This window comes from Apodemus sylvaticus, chromosome 22, assembly GCF_947179515.1.
Source record: "Apodemus sylvaticus chromosome 22, mApoSyl1.1, whole genome shotgun sequence".
In the NCBI taxonomy this organism is placed as follows: domain Eukaryota; kingdom Metazoa; phylum Chordata; class Mammalia; order Rodentia; family Muridae; genus Apodemus; species Apodemus sylvaticus.
The window spans coordinates 44,372,682-44,399,549 of record NC_067493.1 but is presented as its reverse complement, the minus strand read 5'-3'; the positions used below and the strand labels follow the sequence as shown (position 1 = coordinate 44,399,549).

General features: G+C 46.7%; 1 protein-coding gene across 2 annotated transcripts; it reads left to right on the top strand.

Annotated features, from left to right (window-relative positions):
• Positions 1 to 227: 227 nt before the first annotated feature.
• Znf664 (zinc finger protein 664) lies at positions 228 to 26,233 on the top strand. Of its 2 annotated transcripts, XM_052167933.1 has the most exons (5): positions 228 to 430; positions 869 to 1,016; positions 2,596 to 2,675; positions 22,274 to 22,340; positions 22,522 to 26,233. In XM_052167933.1, the coding sequence occupies exon 5, from the start codon at positions 23,112 to 23,114 to the stop codon at positions 23,895 to 23,897; it is 786 nt and encodes a 261-aa protein (XP_052023893.1). In that variant the 5' UTR covers positions 228 to 430; positions 869 to 1,016; positions 2,596 to 2,675; positions 22,274 to 22,340; positions 22,522 to 23,111; the 3' UTR covers positions 23,898 to 26,233. The 2 variants fall into 2 exon arrangements, with proteins under 2 accessions (XP_052023893.1, XP_052023892.1); XM_052167932.1 differs by lacking the exon at positions 2,596 to 2,675 and having other exon boundaries at positions 229 to 430.
• Positions 26,234 to 26,868: the final 635 nt, after the last annotated feature.

Below are 26,868 nucleotides of genomic sequence, written 5' to 3'. Positions count from 1 at the left end.
GGGAAAAAAAAAAAAAAAAAAAAAAGAGGGATGTTAGTAACACGCAAGCGCACTGTTCAGGTGCGGTCGCACTGCGGTTGCCCTGGGTAACCAGGGCGGGGTGGGGCGGGGACAACGAGGGGTGGAGAACCCGTGCGGGAACGCGCGTGCGTGTGTGGGCGGGGACTCAAGCCGCTCGGTACGCATGCGTGTGGTGCCCTCCTTAGTCTCCCCGCCCCTCTCCGGGGAAATGGGGCTGGCTGGCCTGGCGCGTGCGCACGCGCGCCGACCCCCGGAGGCGTCTGGGTGTGCGGAGCGCGCGCGCGCGGCTCGGAGGCGCACCTGTGAGGTGTCCCCTGAGGAGAGAGGGCCGGTGGGCGCGCGGAGTCCGCGGCCTAGACGCGCTCCTCTGCTACACTTGGGAGCGAGTTGGACCGGCCGACCGTAGTAGGTGTGTTTGTTTCTCTCTGCTTTTCAGAGGACGGGGCGTGGGCCGACGAGCGGGCCGGGGGCGGAAGGCGGTAGAGTCGGGGGGAAGCGGGGGAGTAAGAAAAGGAAAACAAGCCATCATTCAGCCGGGCCTGGGCCGCGGGCATGGCGGGGAGGGAAGGTCAGCGCGGTGCCCGCTGCGGCGCAGGCCCTGGTCGGGCCGGGCCGAGGCCGAAGAGGCCCCGCGGGAGCTGGACTCCCGGGCCGGGCCCCATTGTTGTCGGGGCCGAGGCGGGCAGAAGCGCGGCAGCTCTGGGAGCCGAGGGCCGCGCCCTGGAGCGCATCCAGGCGGGTCCCGGGAGAGCGGTAATGGCCGCGCGCGCGGGACGGGGCACGGGGCGGGGGCGGCGGTGTCGCCGAGAGGTCCGCTGCATGGCTCTGTGTCGTGTCGTCTCTCCAGCACTTCACAGTCCCGGCCGTAGCCGCCCGGCATCCCGCCCAGGTGATGAGGACCTCCCCGCGTCCCCAGCGCGCCAGGCTGCCGCCGCCGCTGCTGTTGCCGGACGCCTCCATTGTCTGACCACCGCCAGGGCTCGGCTCTTCGGCAGGTAAGCCGGCCAGGGCCGGGCGCTGCTCCCCTGCCGCCGCCGCCGCCGCCGCGGAGCACCGGCCTCCCCTTGAGATGCGCTGGGCGCCTCTCCAGCCAGGTCGCCGCTCTCCTCGCACTCGGGCTTCTTTGTAAGAGACCTTTCTGGCCAAACTCCAGGCAAGTCGATCTCGGGGATGCGTCTGCCCGATCGGGAGTTTAGAGTGTGCCCGGTGCAACAAAGGAGCCCCGGCATCGCAAGTCAGAGTCCCAAGCCAGTGCCTCCTTGCTGGGAGCAATGTGTGCCCTTTAAACCTGGTATTGTTTTCAAGGGGTGGGACTCTTTCAGAAGAGGATCTCTACTCACCCGGTAGGCGAGTAGTTTCCCAGAGCAGAAAAAGTGGTGACCTCCTTGTCCCGCCACAGGTTGAGATGTAGACATTGTAGATGAGCAGAGAGAGATGTTTTTTTGTAAAGGGGAATGCAGTCACAGATGACAAGTTTATCGGCCCATCTCTGTCGCGATAACTATTCTGCACGTGGTGCATAGTCTAAGTCTCATGTAAGGGCTTTGCATCGTGTTGAGTACTAACTAGTTGTGCATTGTTCTGTTTTTCTGGGTTTTTTTTTTTGTTTGTTTGTTTTTTGGTTTTGTTTTTCCATTTAACTTTAACTCGTCTTTTTAGAACTGTGGCCTGGTGTTCGAGAGTTTGGATCTGTCATTGTTTAGCCATGTCCCATGGTGATGGCAGTTGAAGCTTTAATTTTAAAGAACAGCTTTTAAAAAAGGAAAGAAAGAAAGAAAGAAAGAAAGAAAGAAAGAAAGAAAAAAGCCTGGTGGAGGTTCTGTGGTAAGGTGGAATTGTATTGGAGGGACCCACAGAGTCATGCCAATCGTAGAATGGCTTTTATTTTTATTTTTTTTGTATTTGGTTTTTTCGAGACAGGGTTTCTCTGTGTAGCCCTGGCTGCCCTGGAACTCATTCTGTAGACCAGGCTGGCCTCGAACTCAGAAGTCCACCTGCCTCTGCCTCCCAGAGTGCTGGGATTACAGGCGTGCACCACCACTGCCAGGTTAGAATCGCATTTATGATGGAGGACTTGGGTTAGGAATTTGCATGAGGGCACCTCAGGTGATGGCAGACTGTTCTTTGCCTGTGACCTTGAGGAGGACACTTGGAGACTCAGTTTCTATAAAGGTCGGTTCACTACACACACCTCACTGACTCCCAGTGAAAGCCATGAAAGCCATAGACAGACTGATCATTCGTTCTGGTGACTCAGAACCCACAGACTTGCAATGTAATTTGTATACTTCCATCAAATGAGCATATTGTAGATTACTTACAATGACAGTCAACTCTAAAGCTTTTAAATTTTTGATCCTGTTACAATTTTTATGGACTGGTAGCAATGCTGTGTTTCTAGTGAATATTTTACACAGTACATTTTTCCTGGTGCTTTTCTATTCTTAAAAAAAAAAAAACACATTCATTAGTTGACTGGGTTAGAGTATCTGCTTAGCTTATAAAATCTTCTTCATTTAAACAAGCTTAGCTCCTTCTGTTGTCCATTCTCTGCATGTTTTCCTGCGGCTGCAGAAGATTCCAGTTACTTCTCAGTCCCCTTCAGGAAAAGGGCCTCCTACTGAATTTGTAGGTGTACCAGAAAGTTTTACCAGGTAAGATAGTGATGGAATGGGGTAACATCTTAAGATACAATCAGTTCAGTCAGTTTCTTTGTAGCTGTGCATTTTTGTATGTTTTGTTGTTGGTCAGATGTACGTGAGTGCCTGTAGCATGCCAAGAAAACCAATTTGTCCTGTTCTCTGGGAGTTTATAATCTGTACGGAGAAAAGATGAGAGATTAATCCCAGAACTTCAAGTCTAGTCATAGACTAGGCTATCTACTAGGAAAGTTAGGTAGCGCCTGGTGTATAAGAGCATAAAAATGAGAACCATGTTTTAGATTGAGGACCCTGAATGACTCCCCAACTCCCTAAAGTAAGATTTAAGCCGAGATTTGAGGGATGAGTAAGACCTGGTGTCAGTGAAGTAGGGGATAATTTTGCAGCAGAGGAGCAGTATGTGGGAAGGCCTTAAAGGGAGAGAAAGTATTGTTCACTGTAGGAGCTAAAGCATCACTGGGTGGTGGTTAAGGAGTATTACGTGACAGGGCCACATTGTGTAGCGCCTCACTAGCAGGTTAGAAATGTGTTTTTTTTTTTTTTTTTTTTCCGATACAGGGTTTCTCTTTGTAGCCCTGGCTGTCCTGGAGCTCACTCTGTAGACCAGGCTAGCCTCGAATTCAGAAATCCACCTGCCTCTGCCTCCCAGAGTGCTGGGATTACAGGCGTGCGCCACCACCACCCGGAGTAGAAATGTGGTTTTTAAGTAACCTCCAGTTGCCACATGCAGAATGTGGGGGTGTGAGGTGGAGAGTGGAAGTGAGAAGACCACACTGGCCATTTCTCTGTACTCTTGGGGGAGGAGCAGTCTGCACCTTAGAGAATGTGAATTCACACCACTAGCAAAAGAGGAGCCAAAATAGATGCTTGCTTTTTTTTTTTTTTTAAGACCCAGGTTTTTCCTTTTAAGAAATGGGAGTCAATAAAATCAAGAGCGAAAATACTTTACAGAGCCTTCTAAATGCTAAGTACATTTTTTGTCATTGGATTTAATGTTTCTAACACAAAAAAATCACTTTAAAACAAATACACTTATACTTTCTGGAAGACATGTTTAATTCCCACATGCTGTAATTCCAGTTTCTTCCCTCTTTGGATACTATGCACAAGGCACACAATGCAGGCAGAATACCCATACATATAAATAAAAAAATACAGAGCTGGCCAGATTTCATCAGAGATAAAATATAAAATATATATTAAAATATATTTTTAAAAACATTAGACTAAGCATTTAGAAGTTTGCTGAAATCCTGACGACTCCTGGGAACATCAATATGAGTGGAGCTTTGACAGGATAGAGCAGGATAGACTCCTTTTAAGCAGGGAAGTTTGGTGGTTTTGTACTGGGAATAGTGTGTTGGTTTTGAAAGTAGCAGCCTGGATAGATGTCTGTAATACACTATCAAAGACAAGTTCCATTCTATATTTACAGGATACAAAACAAAATAATTGTGTGTTTGAATAAAAATAGAAAAATATTCAGTACAGCCCATGGAAACCATGATTACCTCTGCAGGGAAACACTAGGAGCCAGTTTTCCCTCTATATGCTTTCTCATTTCCTGAAATCTATATGAATACTAACTTGGCTATACATTCTATCATTTAACACAGAGAAATCATTGTGTTCAGTGCCTAAGGGGCACAGTGCCAGTGGTACATTCACATTCTTATGTTATATTGTCAGTATAGATCAAGCCTTACAGTACTCCTGTTTCTTGACATGGGAACCATTAAATAAATGCTTTTAAATGTAATTAAAAAGCTTTAGACACAAAGTGTCTAAAGTCCTTTAGAGTGATCTTAAGGGCTTAATTGTAGAATGGTGATAATACATCGCTAGATAATGCTGCCACTTAAAATGTGGAAATATATTTAAAAGCTTATGACTGTTAAGTAGAAGAAAATCAGGAAGCACAGTCACAAATATGATATAAATACACAAAAATTTCAGTAATCTCCCATTGAAACCTATGAATGGAAAAAGTCTACAAGAAATTTGGTGGAAATGTTAAGAATTGTGGACTTCGGATATTAAGATTTTTGAGCTACTTAAACAATATTCTTTTTTTTTCTTTTTTTTTTTTCTGGTTTTCCCGAGACAGGGTTTCTCTATGTAGCCCTGGCTGTCCTGGAACTCACTCTGTAGACCAGACTGGCCTCGAACTCAGAAATCCGCCTGTGTCTGCCTCCCAAGTGCTGGGATTACAGGCGTGTGCCACCACGGCCCGGCCAACAATATTCTTTTATAGTTAAAAATTTACAATGGGACATTCAGTTTTGCAGGTTACATTATATTGGGGACTTGTTAGCTACATGATAAAATAATGTGCACATTTTATTTATTTGTGTGTGTTTTTATTTTGAAGCAGGGTCTCTTTGGTGTGTGTTGGCTGTCTTGGAACTCACCAGACTGGCCTTGAACTCACAGAGATCCTCCTGCCTGTGCTTTCCAAGAGCTGGGATTAAAGGCATGTACCACCATACTGTGTTGCATGGGTTTTTTGTTTGTTTGTTTGTTTGTTTCTTTTTTGTTTTGTTTTTTAAGTCATAGACATTTGGAAATTGCAATGCAAGTAGATAGAACTCATTTAGAAAGAGTACATGAGCGTATTGGAGGCTTTAGGGAGAAATGGCTGAAGTAAATAATGTGATTAGAGAAATCTGGTAAGGTAGAGGGTACAGGGCTTGGTCGATGAGGCAGATGGAGCCTGGGTTTCTGGCGTGGACGGATGGATAGCAAAATAGAGAATAATAAGATTTGGCGTTGGACCCACTGAGTTTGAAAGACTTACAAATAGGTCACATCTACATGGAGGCTTTATGAGCATTCTTTGCCTCTCTGAAAAGCAGGGTACAGCTTCATCATTGTAGTTGTTTCTCGGTAAGAAACTTGTTTTTGAGATATGATTATATGTTGCAAATTGTTTAAGTTGGGGCATGTCTGTACAGCCTAGCCTGCATTGTTGGTGTCTGATGGAATTATTACAGATGGCTTGACTGTGACCTAGGGCGATGTCTGGAGTTGCTTTGGGCATTAGTGGTCCTGCTTTCCGTCTTATATGAGAGTAGTGTGTCAGAGTGATTTCTGTAATACTGATGGACCGTGTAAGGAGGGGAGGGACGGAGGCAGAGTGGTACTCTGGCCATGCTTCCGTGGTGCTGTGCCCCCTGGATCCTTAGAGGTCAGATGGGGGTTTGGGAATTGGTCATTTTTTCTTTAAAGAGCAGGTCTTTTTAAGAGCGCATGAGCCCATGAGCCCATGTTAAACACAGTGAGGACATGCTGGCCAGAGCTAGGCATCCTTATCCGGGAGGACAAAGCCTCTCTGCAAAGATAAAGGATAAAGCATTTGGGAGAGGAAGAAGGGTGACCTCACGAGAGAGAGAGAGAGAGAGGAGAGAGAGAGAGAGAGAGAGGAGAAGAGAGAGAGAGAGAGATGAGAGAGAGAGAGAGAGAGAGAGAGGAGAGAGAGGAGAGAGAGGAGAGAGAGGAGAGAGAGGAGAGAGAGGAGAGAGGGGAGAGAGGGGAGAGAGGGGAGAGAGGGGAGAGAGGGGAGAGAGGGGAGAGAGGGGAGAGAGAGGAGAGAGAGAGTGAGTTAGAGTTGATATGAGGGGCGGTTCGTGGAACACAGCATGCTTTCTTCCCCCCCCCCCCATGTGAGTGGCTGCACTCTACCCAGTCTTCCGTTTCTGCCCATCTGTGCTTGTGGTTTCTCCTGTGCTCCCTCTTCTGGATGTGACCTGCATTTTCCTAGAGTGGCCTTGTCAGAAGGGTGCTCCTGGGTCTTCCCCAGCTAACCTCATAGATGCCACTTTGCTGAACAGCTATGGAGTCTCTGGGAGGCACCAGTGACTTAGCTCAGTGCTATTCCACTCCTGTTGCCGAGTAAGTCCTCGAATGTATGAGCGCCTGGCTCAGTGTCTGGGGAAAAGTGAGATGAGAATGCTCAAAAGTTGGTGGCGCACGCCTTAATCCCAGCACTTGGGAGGCAGAGGCAGGTGGATTTCTGAGTTTGAGGCCAGCCAGGGCTACACAGAGAAACCCTGTCTCAAAAAAACAAAACAAAACAAAAACAAACAAACAAAAAAAAAAGAAGTGAGGAAATTCAAGGGGGTGGGTGAGTGAGAAATTTAACCAATCTGAAGGTGTGGTAAAGGGAGCAGGGTAAGACAGTATTTGTCAGTTGATGCTGATAAGCCTCACTTGTCTCAGGCTGATCTTAAACCCACTGAGTAGCTAAGGATGGTGTGTGCTGACACACCTGGTTTTCTGTAGTCTTGGAAGGGCTTTGTGCATGCTGGTTGAGTACTCTGCCAATGAGCTCCTTACCACCCAGCCCTAGAAGAGGAGAGGGTTTTTAAACAAGTCAGATTTACTTTGAGAAATAGTCTGGGCTACTTGTGCTTGGAATCTGTATTGTTTCTGTACTTGCTTTTCTGGAGAGTGCAGTGTGTCCTCAGTAATGCTATCCTGGGGCTCATTTTTCATAGCCCTGCAAGTTCATAATGGACTTGAAATGGCATTCCATAACTTAGCTCCACATCTAAAATAAGATTCACAATAGCATGTTCCGTGGCATTGTGGCAGCTTATGAGAACACTTTGGTAGCCAAAGCAGAACTATGGACTATGTATCCCCATAAGTTCACAGTGGACCAGTGAAAAGAATCAGCAGCCTTTCTTCTGCAGAGCTAGTGCTGCTGTGTCTCTGGCTTTCCAGATCATCTTCATATTTGTACTTTAATGTGTTGAACTGATGTGAAACACTTCAGAGTCGACACTGCCCTTGCTGTCAGGTCTGTTGATCTAGTTGGTGCTGTGTCTTTACCTTGTGATTGAACTGAGTGCTAAGCTTTGGGTGGAACTCAGAAGCTCACTTGAAGCTGCATAGACCCTGTGCACGTTCTCAAGGTGTTCGGCAATTATTGGTTTGCAGATAGATGGCTGAGGCATCTCTTTGCTGTGTGAGAGTGCCCTCTGGAGGTGCTGGCATACGTTGTTTTATTGTTTTTTGGGTTTTTGTTTGTTTGTTTGTTTGTTTTTGTGGGGTTTTTTGGTAGCCTAGTTGAGACTTAGGTTTAGATGGTTGAAACTGGCAAGGACATGAATTGGTAATTGAAATGGCATTACAGAGGCCTGTCAGGCCAGCTGAGGATGGAGGAGTTTTTGTAGCTAGGGAAGAATGCTGTTTGGAGGCGAAGAAATATGGCCTCTGGTAGCCTATGAGAAAAAACAGAAGAGGCCCCAGGTTACTGGGGAAGTGGATGAAAGGCAAGGCAGGTTGAGTTGGGCATCTGGCAACTAGAGAAAGGGGTGGGAGAGGTAAAGTGTGGCTTTCCTTTAATGGTTGCTAAATGCTAAAGAAGAGGAACAAGCCAAGAGACAGAAGAGGTGGGGTGGTGTTAGTGGAGAGTCCAGATCACTGGTGTTGGCAACACAGAAATGTCTTCTGGCAATAGGTCAGTGCTTCACTACATCATCATTTTTACTGCACTAAAAAACAGTGGAGTCGTAACAGACCTTCATGGGTACCTGTATTTAGGAGGAAGGATTAAAGGAAACAATAACAGCACTAGGCAAGGTTGAAGAAGGAAGATTTTGAGAGTAGGGAGCTGCAGATGTGTAGAATGGGGAGTCAACAAGGGGAAAATTATCTAGCTGTGCTCTACAGAGGCAGTGTCGCAGGCTGGACAGCAAGGTGTGGGGTACAGAATCTCAACCCGTGGAGCTGGTGCTGGCTGCCAGGCTAGGAGCTGCCACAGAGGGCATGTGGGAGCCTCTCTGCACCTGTACACTTTGTGCTGTCCAGAGTGATACTTGCCCTTTTTTTAAATTTCCATTTTGTATGCATATATTCACTCCATGGAGCACATATATGGAGACAGCTCCGTTCTTCCCTCCTACCATTTCGGTTCTGGGGACCAAACTCAGGTCATTAGGCTTGGCAACAGGTGGCTTTCTCTGCTGAGCCATTCTGTAGCCCCTGCCCTTTTGTTTTTACTGACCAAATTATATTATTCCCAGATCGTTGTGATAATTAAGAGAGTTCTTGGGTAGGAAAGAGCAGATAAGACCAAGTTTTAATGATTATTTGAATAGGTGCCAAAAGTTAAAGCCATCTTTTCAACATGCAGGGCCATTTGCTGTCACAAGTGACATTTTCTCCCTTTTGGTAGAAATAATGGCATAGTTGAAGGAAATAGTAGGCGATGTCAGAGGCACCATCTACAGGATAGGATGATAAAGGGGCAGGGACTTGGGTTATGAGTTAGCTTTGAGTGGCAGCAGACTGTGTATTCTCTATGGGAGCCCAGACATGTTCCCCTACGCTGAACTGATATGCAGACCTTTGGAGACCTTTTCAGTTACTTATTGCAGTAAACTAATGCAAGAAGCAAGACAAGTCAAGCTTTGTTTTGACTCACAGTTTTAAAAAAAGGATCCATTCCATCATTTGGCATTTCAAGCTGACAACAGACAAGAAGTAGGGCTACACTATATACCCTCAAAGCCTGTACCTAGTGGCCACAGCTCCAGCCAACTTCACCCTTCTAAAAGTTCTCCAGTTTTCTAAAACACATTACCAGCTGTGGACAGAGTAGGACCACTTCTACATTCAAATCCCAGCACAGGTTTTGACTTCAGAAAACATACCCCATGTTGTCATCATCATCTGTTGTGTCTCCCCATGCTGTGCTGCCACCAAACTATGAAGGATCTGTACATTCCTTTCATTTTCTTCTGTAATGCTGACCTTTGAGATGCTCAGAGCTTGGAGTCTGCAGGATGAGATATCCTTGTCACTCCAGAAGCAGATGTCAAGCATGCTTGTTTCAGGGATCGGAGAGAGCCTCCTGAGAAAGCTGGATACCCAGGAACATAGAAGGAGAGAGAGATTTGTTCAGCCCATTTTAAGAAAGGGGATCTATCTGTGTTGTCAGGATTTTTTGGACTTGGGACAAAGGCATCCTTTCCAGGACAATTGACATTTGTCTTTCCTAAGCCCTGGGGTTCATTTTCTTCTCTACATCTTCTGCTTTCCTCTTGTTGGTGGGCTTGCCTTCCTCCTGACTGGTTTGCTGCGGTGTGTTGAACCTCTGCAGCACTTGTGGACTTGGTAGTCTTCCAGGTTTTCTCTCAAGCTTACCACTGCTTTCTTTCAACGTTGTTTATAATCTTGAGAGGCAGGGAAAAGCTGATTTTGTTGGTGCTTTTGATACTGTTCTAGGTCCTGTCATAGGTATCAGTTAAGGAATGGCTGTGCTTGCTCTCTCATTGGCTGAGAAGCACTGTGACTGGTGTACACAGTAAGGACCAATAGCAGAACTATGTGTAAACTCTGCCCTGGATGTCCTTCTCATAACAAGTTCCACAGCCCCTTCTATTACAGAGAAGTTTGTCTTGACAGAGAGCCTGTCCTTGGCACTAACAGTCCTGTTTCTCCTACACATGAACACTACTAACAATGCTATGGTCACTTTCAGCAGTGTGGCCTCCTGCCAGTTCCTCTCCCTAAAGGCTGAGAACAAATTAGCATCACCCCAGCTTCACAAATTACAGGGTGAGAGTAAAAACATGGCAGTGAGTTGATGCCGAAAAGTCCTATACCTAAAAATAGACCTTGAGATTTCTGCTCAAGCTGCTGTGAGTGTGCAGGGAGGAGGGAAGGGTGAGTTCCTCAGTGACAGTGGCTGTGCATCCATCTGTGTAGAACCCTTCGGACTGCTGCCATGATTCTAAGTGTCCAGGCAGCTTTTACTTCATCCTGTTAAGCATCTTTTAGGATCTGGGCCTTCATTGTAATTCCTTTCTTCACCTTCAAGTGAAGATTGCCTAACAGAGATGATAAAGCCAAGCCAGGAGTCTCTCAGTCTGGCTTGGGGTTGTCTTCAGTATTCCTCTTGCCTGAAGCATCAGTGAAAAACACCACTGTCTTCTCTCTCTCTCCCCTCTCTCTCTCCTGACAGCTGAGTCATTCTTGAGTTTCTTCTTTGTTTTTTCATGTCTTGAATCGAAACACCAATACTTCTCAGCACTCCATAGTGTAAACCTGGTGCGTTTGTCCTTTCTTTGTGTTTAGTAAACCCTAAGACCTCTATGGCCTTGCAACCACTAGTGGCCCTGCATTTGCCTCTTCTGCAGTATCTTACTGCCACTGTAGTCAGTTTTCCCAGTTTTTCACCATTTGTTTAAGATAGAGACTCTCCTCAGAGCATTTCACTTTTAAGATTTAAGTGCTCTTTGTGGGCAAGCTCCTGTACATTTCTCTTTGCATCAGTCTTGAGTTTTGCTTACCTAACTGTCTTAAGTCAGGGGTTCGCTGTCTGACTCGTTGTTGGGGGATGTAAACTGCTCATGCTTCAAGTGACAACAGGCTCTCCTCCCAGTTCATTTTCAATTTGTTAAGCAGTACAGCTAAGACAATGCTACCTAGGTATAACAGTAGCCCAAGTTACCATCCCTGGGTCATGTGATTTGTAGAGTTAGCAGAGAAATGGGAATGGAAGGGATGCTGTTGCTGAAGGAGATCACTTTCCACTTTGCTAAAAGCTGTCTTATCTTCTGGAGCTGGCTAATGTAGACCTGTGGTATTCATCAGCCTTCCTTCTGCCTCTTCCTGGCAGTGGCTGAGCTTTCCGGCCTATTGGCCCCAGGGTTTGAGCTATTTTTGGTTTTTTTGGCACTCACTGCTGTAGCCATGGAAGAAGGAAGCTGTGTTAGCAAGTGAGTCCTATCAGGGGAGAGAATAGATCTGGTCTACCCCTCCAGCCTTTCTTTTTACTTCCTATCATCCTGTAGTGCACAACACTCTGGCATAGGCAGAGTATAGAAAAGAGGACACTTTTTTTTTTTTTTTTTTTTTGGATTTGGTTTTTTCGAGACAGGGTTTCTCTGTATAGCCCTGGCTGTCCTGGAACTCACTCTGTAGACCAGGCTGGCCTCGAACTCAGAAATTCGCCTGCCTCTACCTCCCAAAGTGCTGGGATTACAGGCGTGCACCACCACCACCCGGCTAAGGACACTTTTTATAAAGCACACCCTGACCCTTGCTAGACCTCTTAGCCGAGGCCTAAGGAGCTTCTGTTTCATTGGTTACCATTGTGCTCTTCCTTCAAGAGAGAAGATCAGGCACATCACCTTCTCAGTGATTACACCTGGGATGATCCTAGCAGCTTTCTTAACTCTGTTCAAGCTAAGGCTGATGGGAACAAGTAACCAGTGGCTTTGTAGCTAGTGTGAGACCAAAGCTTTGACTTTGGATAGAGTTGGAGCCTTCATTACTGGAAATGAGCTCATGGCCTTCAGAAGCCTTTGTCTATGAAGTAACACATTTGGCAGACTCTTATACGCTAGTTAAATGTGGGAAATAAATAAATATTTAGCCTCAGCTGTGCTCTGGACACTCTGATAGACACTGATTCCTTTCTGTAATCATCCCAGCTAGTCACTGCAGATGATAATATCCTACTGTGCAGATAGCCCGAGATCAACCAGGATCACACAGCAGGTGGCAGAGCTCAGGCCTCCACCTAGCTGTGCCAATTTCTAGGTCATTTTAGCAAGGTTTTGCTGAAGGGGCTATAGATGCACACCCAGGGCTCTCCATCATAGTCATAACACATGCACTCATCCTCACTCAAAAGAGAACTTGGCCTCATTCCCTTTATAATTTTCTGTTCTTCTCTGGACCCAGTTTCATAGTCTATGGAAATTTCTAGTTAAAAAAAAAAAAGCCAGACAGCCCTGACAACTCACCTAAGAGCAGAGACCCTCAAGCAGGGTTTCCCTGTGGAACTGGCTGCTCCTGGGCAGTATCTCACAATGGGTTGTAAGGATGCAGATGCTCCCTTAGCAGCTGGCTTCTCCTGGATAGGTTCTGAATGCACTCCTGCCTCCACAGTAACAGAAGATGCTTCCCTAAGGGTTCCAACCCTTTAGGCTGCTTTTTAGACTTGTCAAAGGTGCTCATTCTAAAACCATACTGGTGATATCAAGCAAATTCTATCTTTCTCCTTTTTTGGAAGTATAACAAACTGTAAAAACCTTGCTCCCTTACTGACAGAAGATCTGATGTCATTCTTACTGCCTTATTATCTGGACCTGCCACCACTGATTGGGTTCCCTGGTTTTGCTCATAATAAAATGAAGTATGCCAGGCAGTAGTGGCGCATGCCTGTAATCCCAGCACTTGGGAGGCAGAGGCAGGCGGATTTCTGAGTTTGAGGCCAGCCTGGTCTACAGAGTGAGTTCTAGAACAGCCAGGGCTACACAGAGAAACCCTATCTCAAAAAAAAAAAAAAAAAAAAAAAGGTACTCAGCTAACCCTGGTACATGCTAGGACTATTGTGAGGTGGGCTTCTACTCAAGTCCAACTATCTGGCTTCTAAGGCAGATGGCTGAGTGAAGACAAACAGACCAGACAGACCTCTTGCTAAGACTGCTCCTTGATGTTCAGCTGCAGCTTTCTGTGGTGGTGGTGGTGTGGGAGGAAGGTTAACTACCTGTTGTGTGTGTGGGGGGGAGGGGGGGAGGAATAGTGCTAGCCTGACATCCCATTTTGCAGGGGAAATAGCACACAGGCCTCGGTACCAAATGGTCTTTTCATTGAATTTGAGTGACAGGACCTTTAGAAACTTTGGACTTGTACTTCCTGCTAGATCTGCCAAGTTAGAGCCTGGTGGCTTTTGATTTCTTAGTTTTTCTTACCATTTTGAGGAGGGATGCACTCCCTCATGAGTTGGGCACCTATCCTTCAGAGAAGCAGCTGAGGACCAAGGTTAGTATAGGCTGCCTGTTTGGAAATTACAACTCTTTAAAAGCAGATACTTCAGAATGATCTTAGAGGACTTGGAAGTGGGGTTTGTTTGAGGACAGTATGGTAGTGGGGATCACAAAGCACGTCCAAGTGTCTGTGCTGCTGTTCACATGTGCCTAAGCTGCTTTCAGGATGATTTTTAGGTAGATTCTCAGCCCTTGGTGTCTCTGAGCCTCTTTAAGCTTGGAAAAATTATTAGAGAGCTTTAAAGTTCTGTGGTTACAGATCTTTGATGTCTCCCATAATAGAAGTGAAAATTAAAATTTTACGAGAATGTTAACTCAGGACTGGCAAGATGACTCGGCAAATAGTGGTTCTTGATCAGTCCTGACCACCTGAGTTTGATTCCCATGGTGAAAGGGGAGAGCTGATTCCCACGACTTCTACATATGTACTAGAGCAAGCTTGCCACACTCATCTGTCAGTACACACACAGAGTACAGAAATAATTTAAAAAAAAAATGTTTTATCACTGCTTAGAAATGGAAAGGATGCGGTTAAGATAGGGAATGGAAACAACATAAGGTGTTCTCCATAGGTTCCTGTAGCTTCCCCGGGTAATGGTAGCTTAGTTCCCTGTGCTTTCCAGGCAGACACACTGGTCACGTAATACTTATATGCTGTCTTAGTGCTTTTGCACAGGATCCTGAGATCAGATGAGGTGTGGCTGGGTCTCTAGCATTTGTGGAAGGTGGGTCTTGGGGATAATATGCTTGAGGTCACAGTGCTAGTAAAGCAGGAGAGCCAGGTGTCGTGTACAAGGCATTTCCTGTCTGTCCTAAGGGTCCTTGGATAAGTGGTTCGGTCCATGTGTAGAGGAGCAAAAGGCTCTGGACACCAAGTGGGAGATGCAAAAAGATTGTTACTTTTAAGATTTCAGAGCTGGGGTGTGCTCAAGAGCAAACTTGAACTAACCCTATCAACAGAACATGCTCATCCTAAAAAGGGCTTCAAGCCTCTCTGAGCTTTCAAATTAGGGGTTTGCCTATGGTTGACAATGGGCACTTGTGTCAGATTTAAGGAGTAGAATTAGAAGGCAGTGGGCTAGAGTGAGGAGTGTGCTTTATAAGGAGCATTGGTGGCTGCTTAACTGGGGCCACTTAGACATGATATCTGGCCTAGGGCAATGCTACATTCTTGTGTGCCTGAGACAAGGCTTGCTTGTGTGCTGTGGATGTGGTATGGCAAGGCTGTCTGTATTGTGTCCGTGGCTTACAGACTCTTATTACTGACTGACTGGCTGCTCTGGTGTAAGCCTTTGCTACCCGCTCTCCCCTGCTGCTACCAGCTACAATGCTTACAGAGCTCTGTTTCCTGGGGAAAATGGAAGGAAAGAGTGAAAGGACTACAATGGAAAGGGTGGAATTAGGAGTTTGTGAGAGGTTCGTTCTCTCTCTCTCTCTCTCTCTCTCTCTCTCTCTCTCTCTCTCTCTCTCTCTCTCTCTCTTTTTTCAAGACAGGGTTTCTCTGTATAGCCCTGACTGTCCTGGAACTCACTCTGTAGACCAGGCTGGCTTCAAACTCAGAAGTCTGCCTGCCTCTTCCTCCCAAGTGCTGGGGTTAAAGGCATGTGCCACCACGGCCAGGCCTGAAGTGTCCTCTCTTAGAGGAAAGTATGTAAATGTACCCCTTCCTGCATAGGCAGGAAGGGAATCCAACTTTTAGAGTAAGGCAGACCTGGGAGAAGGATTGGTCATACAGGACATACTCCACACGTCGCTAACAAAGAGGCATTTATTGTGTGCACTGTCTCCAAATGGAACAGGGCTCCCAGTGGTATGCCATTTCCTTCTTAGTAGTTTCTCAGCCTCCTGTCACAAAGTGCTGTGGATAGATTTTATCCTCACCAGCTGCTGTGAGATGATGGCAGCCTCATTTTTTCCAAAGCCCCAAAGAAGCTGCAGTTTTGTCTGGAATATTGCTTGATGTGCTGTAACTGGTGTACACATCTCAGTCTCCGCTCTATCTCTACCTAGCTACCTCTATACTGATAAGGATGCCAAACTTAAAAAAGCAAAAGAAAAAAAAAACATTATGGCCCAACTTCATCTATTAAGTCTTCCTCTTAACCAGATGAAGGCCACATTCCAGCCTTTATATAAGTATGAGATTGGAGAGAGGCTGGTGTGTACACCTCCTTTCTTGACAGAGTTGATGGTGCTAGAAGAATCTGGCCACTTGGTCCTGCAGTTAGAGCAAGGAGATTCTGTTACTGAACTATGGTTGGGCTACATGGTAGAAGGGCTTGGGACCAAAGTGGGTGTTAGAGAGAAAGCCATACTGGGAAAGTAGGGATGTCAGGAGCAAGGCCCAGATGACTGTTGAAGTGGAAGGTGTCCCCATCACAGAACTCAGAGCAGCATATACACATTAAGGCAGTGCTAGAATATATTTGCCTAAAGCTCTTACTCTTCTAAGACTGTAGTCCTTCCCTACCCCCAGTGCCCACTCAGGACATTCCATCTTTTGTCCCCTACTGTCAGTCTGCCCCTTAGGACTAGCTCTTAGTCCCTTCCTGTCTCTAGAGACACTACCACCTGGGGCTTTTCCCGTGGGAATGGTTTTATTTCTTTGAAACATAGTTCCACAGGGAGTATATGTGTCTTGCTGGTGGGAGCTTCTACCTGAGGTCCTGTGTTGTAGAAATTATTCCAATCCAGTGTTTCTACACTGCCTTGACCATTTTAGGTCCCAAATAAAAGACACACACACACACACACACACACACACACACACACAACCTTTATATTTACAATAAGGTTTCATCAGCACTAGAGCTGTACAGATAACTACTCTCTGCTCTAGAATCTCCTTTCTGGCTGGGCTGCTCCTGTTTCTAATTGGCCAGCCCTCAGGGCCATGGTTTTATGGCTCGCCTAACCCATGGCGTTGGCAGCTTCTTTCTGCACCTTCTTCTGTTCTACCACTGCCTTACCCACACTGAACATCTCCTTCTCTCCTAGTCCTCCTATGGCTATCTTCCAGCTTTTAAGTACTGACCATCTATACTCCTGGGGGTGGGAGGGGAGTGCCTCTCCCAGAGCTTGTTCAAAGGATTCTGGGACTGGCACATGTGTAACAGTCCTCATACTCTCCAGAGCAGACCCAACACCTGGCCCTAGTCAGGTGTCCATGGAACACAGGCCTCTGTGCCTGCCTCTGCTGTTCTGCAGCTAAGAGGTAAGCAACAGAGCTGTCATCATCTCTTCTGGAAATCACTCTCTACTAGACTGATAGGTATGCTGACTTTCAAGCATCAGAGCCACTCATCACCATGCCCTGGGGGAGCGAGGATTCTGGCTCTTCCAACAGTCTTCCAGTTCTCAAGGTTGTTGTGACTCATTGCACTTCCCCACCCATGTATCACCAACTTTGTCGTCATCTTTCTTGGCATCCTACCCAGCCACCATGACACCATCTGCAGCTGTCAGGGAGAAAGGTGATCTGGTTGCTGTTTCCCTCTGCCGTGAGAAGTGGTTTCTGAGAGTTTCTCGGTAGAGAAATGGTCAGCATGTCTGCGTTTCATTTTCTTTTCCCAGAAACTGCTCCTGATGCTTTGGATGGCTGAGTACATGTCACATGCTCTGGGTAGAGTGAGGGGTGGTGGTCACGTCTACAGGTCTGACCTAGCAAGGCTACCCTGACACTCAGTGCTTTATTGTCACTCTGCCTAGAGTGGGTTTGTACTTCAGATCGACCCACAGCTAGAGAGCTACAGAAAGTTTAAAGGTCATTTTTACTTGACTTATAAGTAATAGGGCCATTGTCGTCAAAGCACTGCAATTGCTTCTGAACAGTTTCATTTCAGATACCCACAAAGGAATGATGTGGACCTCGGGTAGAATTACTGCCTTTCATTTGCAGGAGAAAAAGACTGCGGTTGGGGGGGGGGTGTCATCTGTGTGTACACCCTGCATGAGAAGTCATCATTCTGTGGACATCTGGTGTGGAAGGAACTGGCTGCAGGTCAGTGTAGGTAAATGGAGATGAGATGGTGCAGTAGCTTCCTGCTAAATTTGGCACAAGCTTTACACATTTCCAGCAGGTGGGGGGCTCAGGTCAGTAACAATGGAAACCAGGACATGTCCTATATCCCTGTGAGAAGGCAGAGATCTAAACTGGCAGGTAGAGGCTTCTGCAGTGAAAGGAAGGCTCTCTGTCCTTTTAGTGGTCTGTTAGAAAAACTGTCTTGAAGAAAGCCAGTCATCAGCATTTCTCACCTAGCAAGGGCCTGGGCTCTGGAGATAGATCCATAGATGACCTTCACTCCTGCTTTAGAACAGCCCCATTCCCCCTGCTTTCATCTGTCTTGTAAGGTGAGCCTGAGGATTAGATGGGGAGGAACCAAAAAGGACAGTCCCAGCAGTGTATTTGGAAGAGTTCGAAAGACTGTGGTTAGAACTTGATCGTCACAGGGTGTCAAGTCATGTAAGGAGGAGAAAACTTGGGACAGAAGGGGCTCGGTGAACAGAGTTGGCAGGAAAACGGGTGAGGGTTGGCAGTGAATCATAGGATGGCTGGATCAGAGAGAAGATACTTGGAAAAGTACCTTAGATCAGGATGGTCATGACAAGTGAAGTCTGTGGGATGGGGGCAACCTTACAGCATCATGAGTCTAGAGCTCTTTGAGGAACTTGTGCTGGCTGTTGGCTGACAACTGCTTGGGGTTGAAGAAATATTTCTGGAGAACAGATAGGGACACGTTCTATAAAACCCATAGAAGGGACAAAACAGGAAGCCAAATAGAGGGGAGCAGCCTGGTGCTAGCAGAGACCCTTGTCTGGGCACATGGGACAGCATGAGGAAAGAACATGCTGTGCTGGGATTAAAATGGTAGGGAAGTGTATATCCAGAAAAATGGACTGTGTCCATTTGAGATTTGTGATCCCAGACCAAGTCTGATGACACCGTTTAGGTGCTCAGAAGCATGTGCAAACAAGTGTGGGGAGTTGGTTTTAGAAAGACTAGGGGATTACTCAGAGTGGTAGGAAAGTTAGCAGTGAGTAGCTGAATTGAATCTTGCATCGGGTGTGAGAGCATAGTGACCCAGGAAGATTGATTGGCATGAGTTCTACAACAGAGTTCCTGGTAAGAACAGACCTGGGTGCCGTCGGAGGTGTAAGGGGGAGTGGGTGGCATCAGGGGAGAGGTTACTGTGGGAGCTATGTTAGAATGGGAAGTAGGAAAGGAGAAGACAGCCAGTGTCTCAATGGGAGGACCAGCGTTGGCTAGGAGGCTGGAGATGTGAGCAGAGAAGACTCCATAGTGTTCACCAGGAAAAATGCTGTGACAGGTATTTGCAGTCAAAGAAGAATTTCAGTCCTGATGGACAGGGTGCTGCCAGACCCACTGGCCTCGAGACCCAAATGGCCTCGAGAAGGAGCCAGCTCTGGAAGCTCAACGCTACAGTGCTCTGTGTTTTGTTCTGTTAGGAAAGCGCATGCTCAGGTTGCTGAGACCAACAGCAATTGGTGGGAGCAATATGCTTCCACCTCAGAGAACTGGCATCCAGGGTGGGTGCCTACATCCTTCTTCCTGGGCCCTTGCCCACAGTGCTGCCTCCCCAGCTGCTGCTCTGTGGAAAGGGCACACCTTTGTTCTGCATTACTGGGTGGAAATTAAGAACCTATGTGGCGAAATCCCGAAGAAACTAAAGAGGTCGCTCATTTTTCAACAAACTTAAGCTTTCCGGTCAGCCATGCATGTACCAGGGAAGGTTGTCTATATAAAGGAAGCTGTGTTTCCAGTGTATTAGCAGCCCTCTCTCCCCAGCCTGGCATCTGAACTTTATTCCGAGCAGAGGGGCTGTCACTCCATTTCTGATCAACCTGGGTCTCAGGTGGAGTATCTATGCTTGACTCTGTTCCCTTCTCCTCTTCCTCCCTGGAGCTAGGAGCAGAAGCTTGTGCACTGTGGTACTGTGAGTGCAGTAGCAGTACAGCTTCTTGTGGCTTTGTTGCCTGACAAATGCTGAGGGAAGTCTGCCATCCGCTGTTCTCCTGCCCCACCTGTCCTGCTTATGTCCTACCACCAGAGTCCCCTCTGCGGTGCCAAAGCCTAGAGCCTCTCTTCTTGGGATCCTTTTCGGGCATTTAAAATTCACAGCACCAGTCCTCAATTTCACCTGCAAGTGAGGCCAGTGTGTACAGGCAGTCACACCACGCAGATGCTGATGGGTAGTAAAGATGAGGCATACAGCCAAATCCTGAGCTTTCTGGGAGCCTTGAGGAAGGAGCTTTTAGACCTACAGGGTTTTGGAGCTCACTGCTGATCACTTTGTAGACATGGCTAACCCACGCCTTGGCTTAGGGAGATCTAACCTGTGGAGCTTTGCCTAGCAATGGTTACCTGGCTTGTTTTCTGAAGTTTGGTTTGCTTTTGTAATCTTTTTGTTTTGTTTTCCTGAAAATTGTGTTGGGGTTGGCTCAGAAGTAAGGCTGGTGCTGGCTTCCTTTGTCCTCTTCTGTGGCTGCTATAGCTCTTCCTTTCTCAGCTCTTCTGAGACACTTAGAATCATGGTCCTGGGTGCAGGCTCACTGAAGACTTTAGCCATTTGGTGTTTCATTACTACCATAGCATCGCAGAGGTGTGTGTGTGGGGGGGGTATGCCTTGTCTGCTATTGCAGAAGAACCTGGGGGAGGAAGGTATGTTTTCTTGGCACTTCAGCAAGACATGGTGTTCTTCCTCGTCCTTTCTGTATCCTGCGTTCCGTGGCTTGAAAATCTTGCTATATGCACTTTTTACTTTGCCTATTTTTCTTTTTCCTTGTTTCATTTCCGAAGCACCATGTCACCATGTCACTCCTGCCGGCTTCAGGATGACCCAAGACTAGACATTACTTTATGTAATCTAGTGGCATTTCCCTGTAGGTACAGTGCCCATGTGTCACTTAATACCCTCTTTTAGCATTTTTTAGATTTGTGTCTAGTTCTAAAGGAAGACCTGCTATTGTATGATAGCCTAGCTGTCTTTGATCCAGAGCCCCACCTCCTGTGGCATTGGCTTCTTGCCGCAAACAGGGTAACTGTCTGCCTACACGGCCTGGCAAAAGTTTCTCTGCCTGTTGCCTGTTCCCTGGATGCTTACCCCAGAGGTTCTGTTTGGCTTGGGGCAGTGGTCTTACTTTGACTGTAAGCCAGTTGATTTTATTTTATTTTTTTATTTTTTCTTACATCTCGTTGAAGTTTTGGTCACATGTACCCTGTCTATGTGTGGAACAATTGGTAGTTTCATTTTGGGGTAGGGGGCTGGAGAAATAGCTCAGTGGATAAACAATCTTGCAGTTCTTCCTGAGAACCAGAGTTCGGTTCCCAGCACCCACATTGGACAGCTCACAATCACTTGGACTCTCAACTTGTAACTCTTAACTCCAGAGGATCTGGCACCTTTTTCTAACCTCCACAGGCACCAGCACGTGCGCATGCACGCACACGCATACCTTGTACATACATAACTGTCTTAGGGTTTCTGTCGCCTGAAGAGATGTTATGACCAAGGCAACTCCTATAAAGGACATTTAATTGGGGCTCACTTACAGGTTCAGAAGTCCATTATAATCATAGAAGGAAGGGTGGCAATATCCAGGTAGGCAGACACGGCACTGGAGGACCTAAGAGTTCTACATCTTGTTCTGAAGGCAACCTCACTCCCACCTGGTTAGGAGAGGGTCTCATTGCCCACCCCCACAGTGACACACTTCCTCCAACAAGGCCACATCTGATATTGCCCCTCCCTGGGCTAAGCATATTCAAACCACCACAGTAACCATACATACATGCATATAAGAAACAAACTTTTTAAAGAATCTTTTTGAAACCCTTTTTGAGGGTTATGGAGGTGGCTCAGTAGCAGATGCCGTGCAAGCATGAGGACTCAGGTTTGAATCTCCAGAACACTGTAAAGCTGGGTGTGGGCACGCACATGTTAGCACATGTTAGCGTGTGCCTTTAATCCCAGTCCTCAGACAGCACACGGTGACAGGACAAGACTGCCACAAACAAGGTGGGGGGGGGGTAGGGGCCAAGGTTGTGTCCCCTGTAGTTATGAAAAGCCTAGAAATAAAGCAATGGCAAGTGTTTCCCATCTGCTCTCTAGAACGAGGCAGCCCTGGTGGGGTATGAGCAGGATTCCTAAAGGAGCATGGACAGCCTCAAAGCACACACTGGAGAGAAGAAGGACACATGGGAGCAGAAGCGCCATGCTGCAATGCAGGAAATAGATCAGAACCCAGGAAATAAAGAAAATAATTACAAGTTGTATGTGCTTTGAAGAAAAACCACACAAGATTAAAGTTGTATCCTGCTAGGGACCTTCTTTACCCAGGAGAGAGGGAGCTGACATAGCTACATGAAAGTGGATCCAGTCCTGGAGCGGTGTGAAAAGGCCACAAGGCAGGCTACAGTTGAGTTGAATAAGAACTGAAGAGAAAAGGCCAAATACAGAAAAGAGAAAGGACAGCCATGCAGGACCGCAGTACTCAGGGTAAGGGTCGGATGCTGTTGCATGCCAGGAAAACATGTAGATGGTTCAGCCAGGGCGATGTTTGACACTGACATGTTGGATCTTCTTTCTCACATGTGAGGTCAGTCTTCCAAAGTAGAGATGGTTTTTCTTCTGCAGGTCAGCTGCTCTTCAAACTCACTTATGGAGTCTCAGGAGGAGTTTTCTCCAATTCTATCCTTGACAGTGTTCATGTAATTGATGAGTTGCTACAGTTGATCATGTACTTGGCCTAAAACAGGACCATGATGTCTCCCAATTCTTTTCTCAGACCTGCAAATCCAAGCTACTTCCCTCTGGAAGATAAGAGAACTACCTTCTCAGGACCAAAAAAAAAGGTAGGGGTGTGTGTGTGTGTCTCTGTCTGTCTGTCTGTCTGTCTGTCTGTCTGTCTTGTCCTATTTCTCCTATGTCTTGTCCCCCTGTGCCCTGTCTCCGTCTCATTTAAGTAACATTGATCCTGACTGGATGTTTCTGGACGGAAAGGACCTTGCTTGCTATTTATTGTTTATATTACAGAAAACAAGCGTGCAATGGTATAGAGTCCCCAGGAGCAAGACTGGCTGTCCCTGAAGCCAAGGAGCCTTCATGCTGGCAAGGCCTGACATCTGATGGGCAGGAGGCAAAGCGACATTCTGACTCTCCTGAGGGTGCTCTGGCGGCTCATGACCAGCTGGCACCTTCTGCCCTGGGCACACAGATCATACTGCACAGGCTTTTATGAGTGAGAAGTAGAAGAGTACTGTACATCAGAGAAAAAGTGCGGGGCTCAGAACAAAGGCTCACTCCTTCCTGCCCCGCCCCTGGAATGTTGACCACTCAGGATCTAAAGGAACGAAAGCTCTATGCTGATGAGCTTTGGGATTCACGGGAGTGTCAGTGTGACTTTGTAATCAGTAAGAGCTCTAAGTGAGGAGCACTATGCAGGAAGAAGCTTTCCACAGAAGGACAGGCAGGGAGAAGCTGAGGCTGACGGTCAACTTGCCCAATAGAGCAAGCCTGAGATAGACTGCCAAGATGGCGAAATAAGAGGCTTTATGAAGTAGCAGTCCTCGAACTCATAGTTGTTGACACTTTCTTCTTTTAGTCACGATACCAAATAGGAAAAAATGATCTACAAGTGCCCCATGTGCAGGGAATTTTTCTCTGAGAGAGCAGATCTTTTTATGCATCAGAAAATCCATACAGCAGAGAAACCCCATAAATGTGACAAATGTGATAAGGGTTTCTTTCACATATCAGAGCTTCATATTCATTGGCGAGACCACACAGGAGAGAAGGTATATAAATGTGATGATTGCGGTAAGGATTTTAGCACGACGACAAAACTTAATAGACATAAGAAAATCCACACTGTGGAAAAGCCCTATAAATGTTATGAGTGTGGCAAAGCTTTCAACTGGAGCTCCCATCTTCAAATCCACATGAGAGTCCACACTGGGGAGAAGCCCTACGTCTGCAGTGAGTGTGGGAGGGGCTTCAGTAATAGTTCTAACCTGTGTATGCACCAGAGAGTTCACACTGGGGAGAAGCCCTTCAAATGTGAAGAGTGTGGGAAGGCCTTCAGGCATACCTCCAGCCTCTGCATGCATCAAAGAGTCCACACTGGAGAGAAGCCCTATAAATGTTATGAGTGTGGGAAGGCCTTCAGTCAGAGCTCCAGCCTTTGTATCCACCAGAGAGTGCACACAGGGGAGAAGCCCTATAGGTGTTGTGGGTGTGGCAAGGCCTTCAGTCAGAGTTCCAGCCTCTGCATCCACCAGAGAGTACACACAGGGGAGAAACCTTTTAAGTGTGATGAGTGTGGCAAGGCCTTCAGCCAGAGTACAAGTCTTTGCATCCACCAGAGAGTGCACACCAAGGAGAGAAACCATCTCAAAATATCAGTTATATAAAGATGTTTTGCTAAGAATTAAAAATCTTAAACCCGTAAGTGCCACTAGGAAGGAAACCTCAAATCCACCTACACTGAACCCAGGAACATCTACAGCAGTCCCCAGAAAAACATTTCTTTCTGAGGAGGTTTAAGTGAAGTTGTGTTTCTGAACTCGGAATTCTTCTCAGTATGTGCTCAAGATGGAGCATTGTGTCCCTGTCACAGGTGTGGTGTCTCCTGAGACTCTGGCAACATGCCCCAGAGTTGAACTAATACTCGAAGCTCGTGAGCCTTGCTCAGCCGCCCAGTCCTGCCTGCTGTGCTTCAGGCAGTGCCAGGCACTCCCTTTGGGAGCTCACGCGCCTTCCTCTATTCAAGTTACCTACCTACCTACCTACCGGTCAGTGCATTTAAAGATGGACAGCTCCCGTGAAGGCCGAGTCCTGGTATTTCTGAGGTTGCCATTTGACTCAACCCTGACATAGCTTTCCATATATCCTGTTATTTCTGAATCCACCTTACCTCATGTCCTCAGAGTACCTGTAAACACTTACCCTTCCTAGATGGCATTAAACTTCATTTTAGGTTTTAGACAAGTCATAATATGCACTCAACTCAGCCGATCAGGAATCATTGGCAGGTGTACATGCCCTGGAACCTTTCTTTAGTTTTGTGAATTCTGCTAATCACTGTGTCTCTAAGTTAAGACTTATACTTTCTAGTGGCTTCGACACATGCTCCAACTTGAAATTTTTTTCTTTTCTTTTTAAGTAGCTGAATGTATATATATCAGGGAGGAAGAAGCAAGCAAACTGAGCTTGCATACTTCAAGAGTAACCCTCCGGGCTCCTTTTTTAAGTGGTGGGATTCCCTCTTAGCTAGGAAGGCCTTGAGAGGGCTGACTGGGGAGTCACTGAGGATGAATCTGTCATCTCAGGCAATAATGTGTAGGTGTCATCATGAATCACATACAGTTCTTTTTAGGCATGAGTGTGTATTACTGATCCAACGTCCTCATTCATTCACTGAGTATTTATTGAACGCCTCCTGGGTGTCGGACATGTGCTGGGTGCTGGGAATGCCACTGGATCATGGAAGTCACCTCTGGAGGAGACGGGATAAGTGAGATAACACATTAATAACGTAGTTTGCGGTAGTGATTAAGTGCTATGAGAAACTAGGGTGTATGTAGATGGGGGAGGGGGGCCAGGTAGCAAGGGTCAGGAAGTCTATGCTGAAGGTGCTGGGGCCAGGTGAGGGGAGCAGTGACACACAGCACAGGTGCTGCTGGCTCTGGGGACGAGATTCAGGTGCTGGAGGAGCTGCGTGGGGAGGGGAGGCCCTGAGCCATGAGCTCAGTGGCCAGCATTTATAGGCCTGTTGTATTTGTTTTGTTTCTACTGACTGATAGTAAAACTCATGGAAGAACTCGAGATGTTGAAAAGACCAAAAGTCCCCAGTGACACCAACACAAAGCTCCCAGTTCCATTTCCTTCTCATTCCCATTCTCTGTCTCCCACATGCAGTCCTTTGCTCAGGAAGTCTTTGGGGAAGCTAACGACCTGTAAATTTGAAGTGGGTGACTGGCCTGGTGGCTTCTGCCAGCCATCTCAGGCTGGATAGAGAACTTCCCAGATGATTAGAAATACAGGACTTGTTTTGGGGGTTTTGGTTTTGGTTTTATAATTTTGTTTTGGTTTTTTGGTGTTTGGCTGGAAGAGGTTTTCGTAAAACTGAAGCCTTGGTGCATAGAGGGCTTTGTAGGAGCACACAGTCCGTGGATGGGGTTTAACAATGAATCTGTCACCGTGTGTTTCAGTGTAGACACCCTCAGACAGCCTTTGGCCCACTGGTCACTGCCTTCCCTCTCCACAGAGGGCTATTAGCTAACAAAGCCCCTTCCTGGCCACACAGCCACCACAGAGATTTCCCGTAGTGTCTTACACTTCCTGTCACCACAGCGCGGGGCATTAGAGAAAAGCCTGGATAGACTTTTAGTTGATAGCCAGTTGAAATATCATCGATAGAATTTTAGTTTAGGGAAAATTGGTTTGATTTCTAGCTTTATTACTATTAGGTATGTAAGCTTGGGCAAATTGCTTAATCTTCGGGTCTAGTTTTCTCACAGAATGAGGACACTGGACTAAATGATTTCCCAATTTCCAGCTAGTCCTAGAGTTCTATATTTCTACATAGTTGAATTATTTTATCATGCTGTTGCTGGGGAATACAACTAACACTTTTGAAGCTACTAATTTTATGTCAAGCTTTAAAGTCCATAATTGTTATCTTCAGAAATATTATTTGACCTACAGTATGTTTAAATCGATTTAATAAAATCACTTTATAACAGGACCCTATGTTTCCTGTGTGGTATATGAGTTCAGTAGTCCTGGGGCTTGGGACTGGCTGTCACTTGCACTGTAGAATAGATATTCATGACAAATTTAATCCTACAATGTTGGTAGCAATCATATTCTGTGTGTGACCTATTTTGGTCGCTGTCTGCATGGACCCTTGGACGTGTCTTCTATGAGCCCATTCTTGTCTCTCTGGTGCATCCTTGGCAAAATGTGAGGCACTGGTTAAGCAAGGCCACATGCATGACCTATTGTGAGGCAGCCTAGCAGTCACCAGCTCAGAGGAGACAAGTCTACATTCTGGTGACTGAGATGAAAGTGACAGCGACCCAGATCCTTTCCCCAGGGAACACTATTGGTGAGTAATGGTGGTGGGGCCCTTCTGGGTACAAGGGCCTCAAGGAAGAACTCAGGCCCTCCATGTTAACAGAAAGCACCTGGTCTGCTCAGATGGTGTGTCCTGAAGGTGTGTGAGGGGACAGGGGTGAGGTGCTCTCTGGCCTGGGCCTGCACACATCCCTGCTTCTCTAGTGGTTAGAACCACACACCCTCCTGTCTTTCTGTCAGAGACTTGGAAATGTGGGTGGCAGGCAAGGATCAGAAGCAGATGGAAAAGTACATGTGAAGTCA

What these genes read in the sequence shown, in the direction of transcription:
- Znf664 (XM_052167933.1), top strand. Translation starts at nt 23,112, where the DNA reads ATGATCTACAAGTGCCCCATGTGCAGGGAATTTTTCTCTGAGAGAGCA.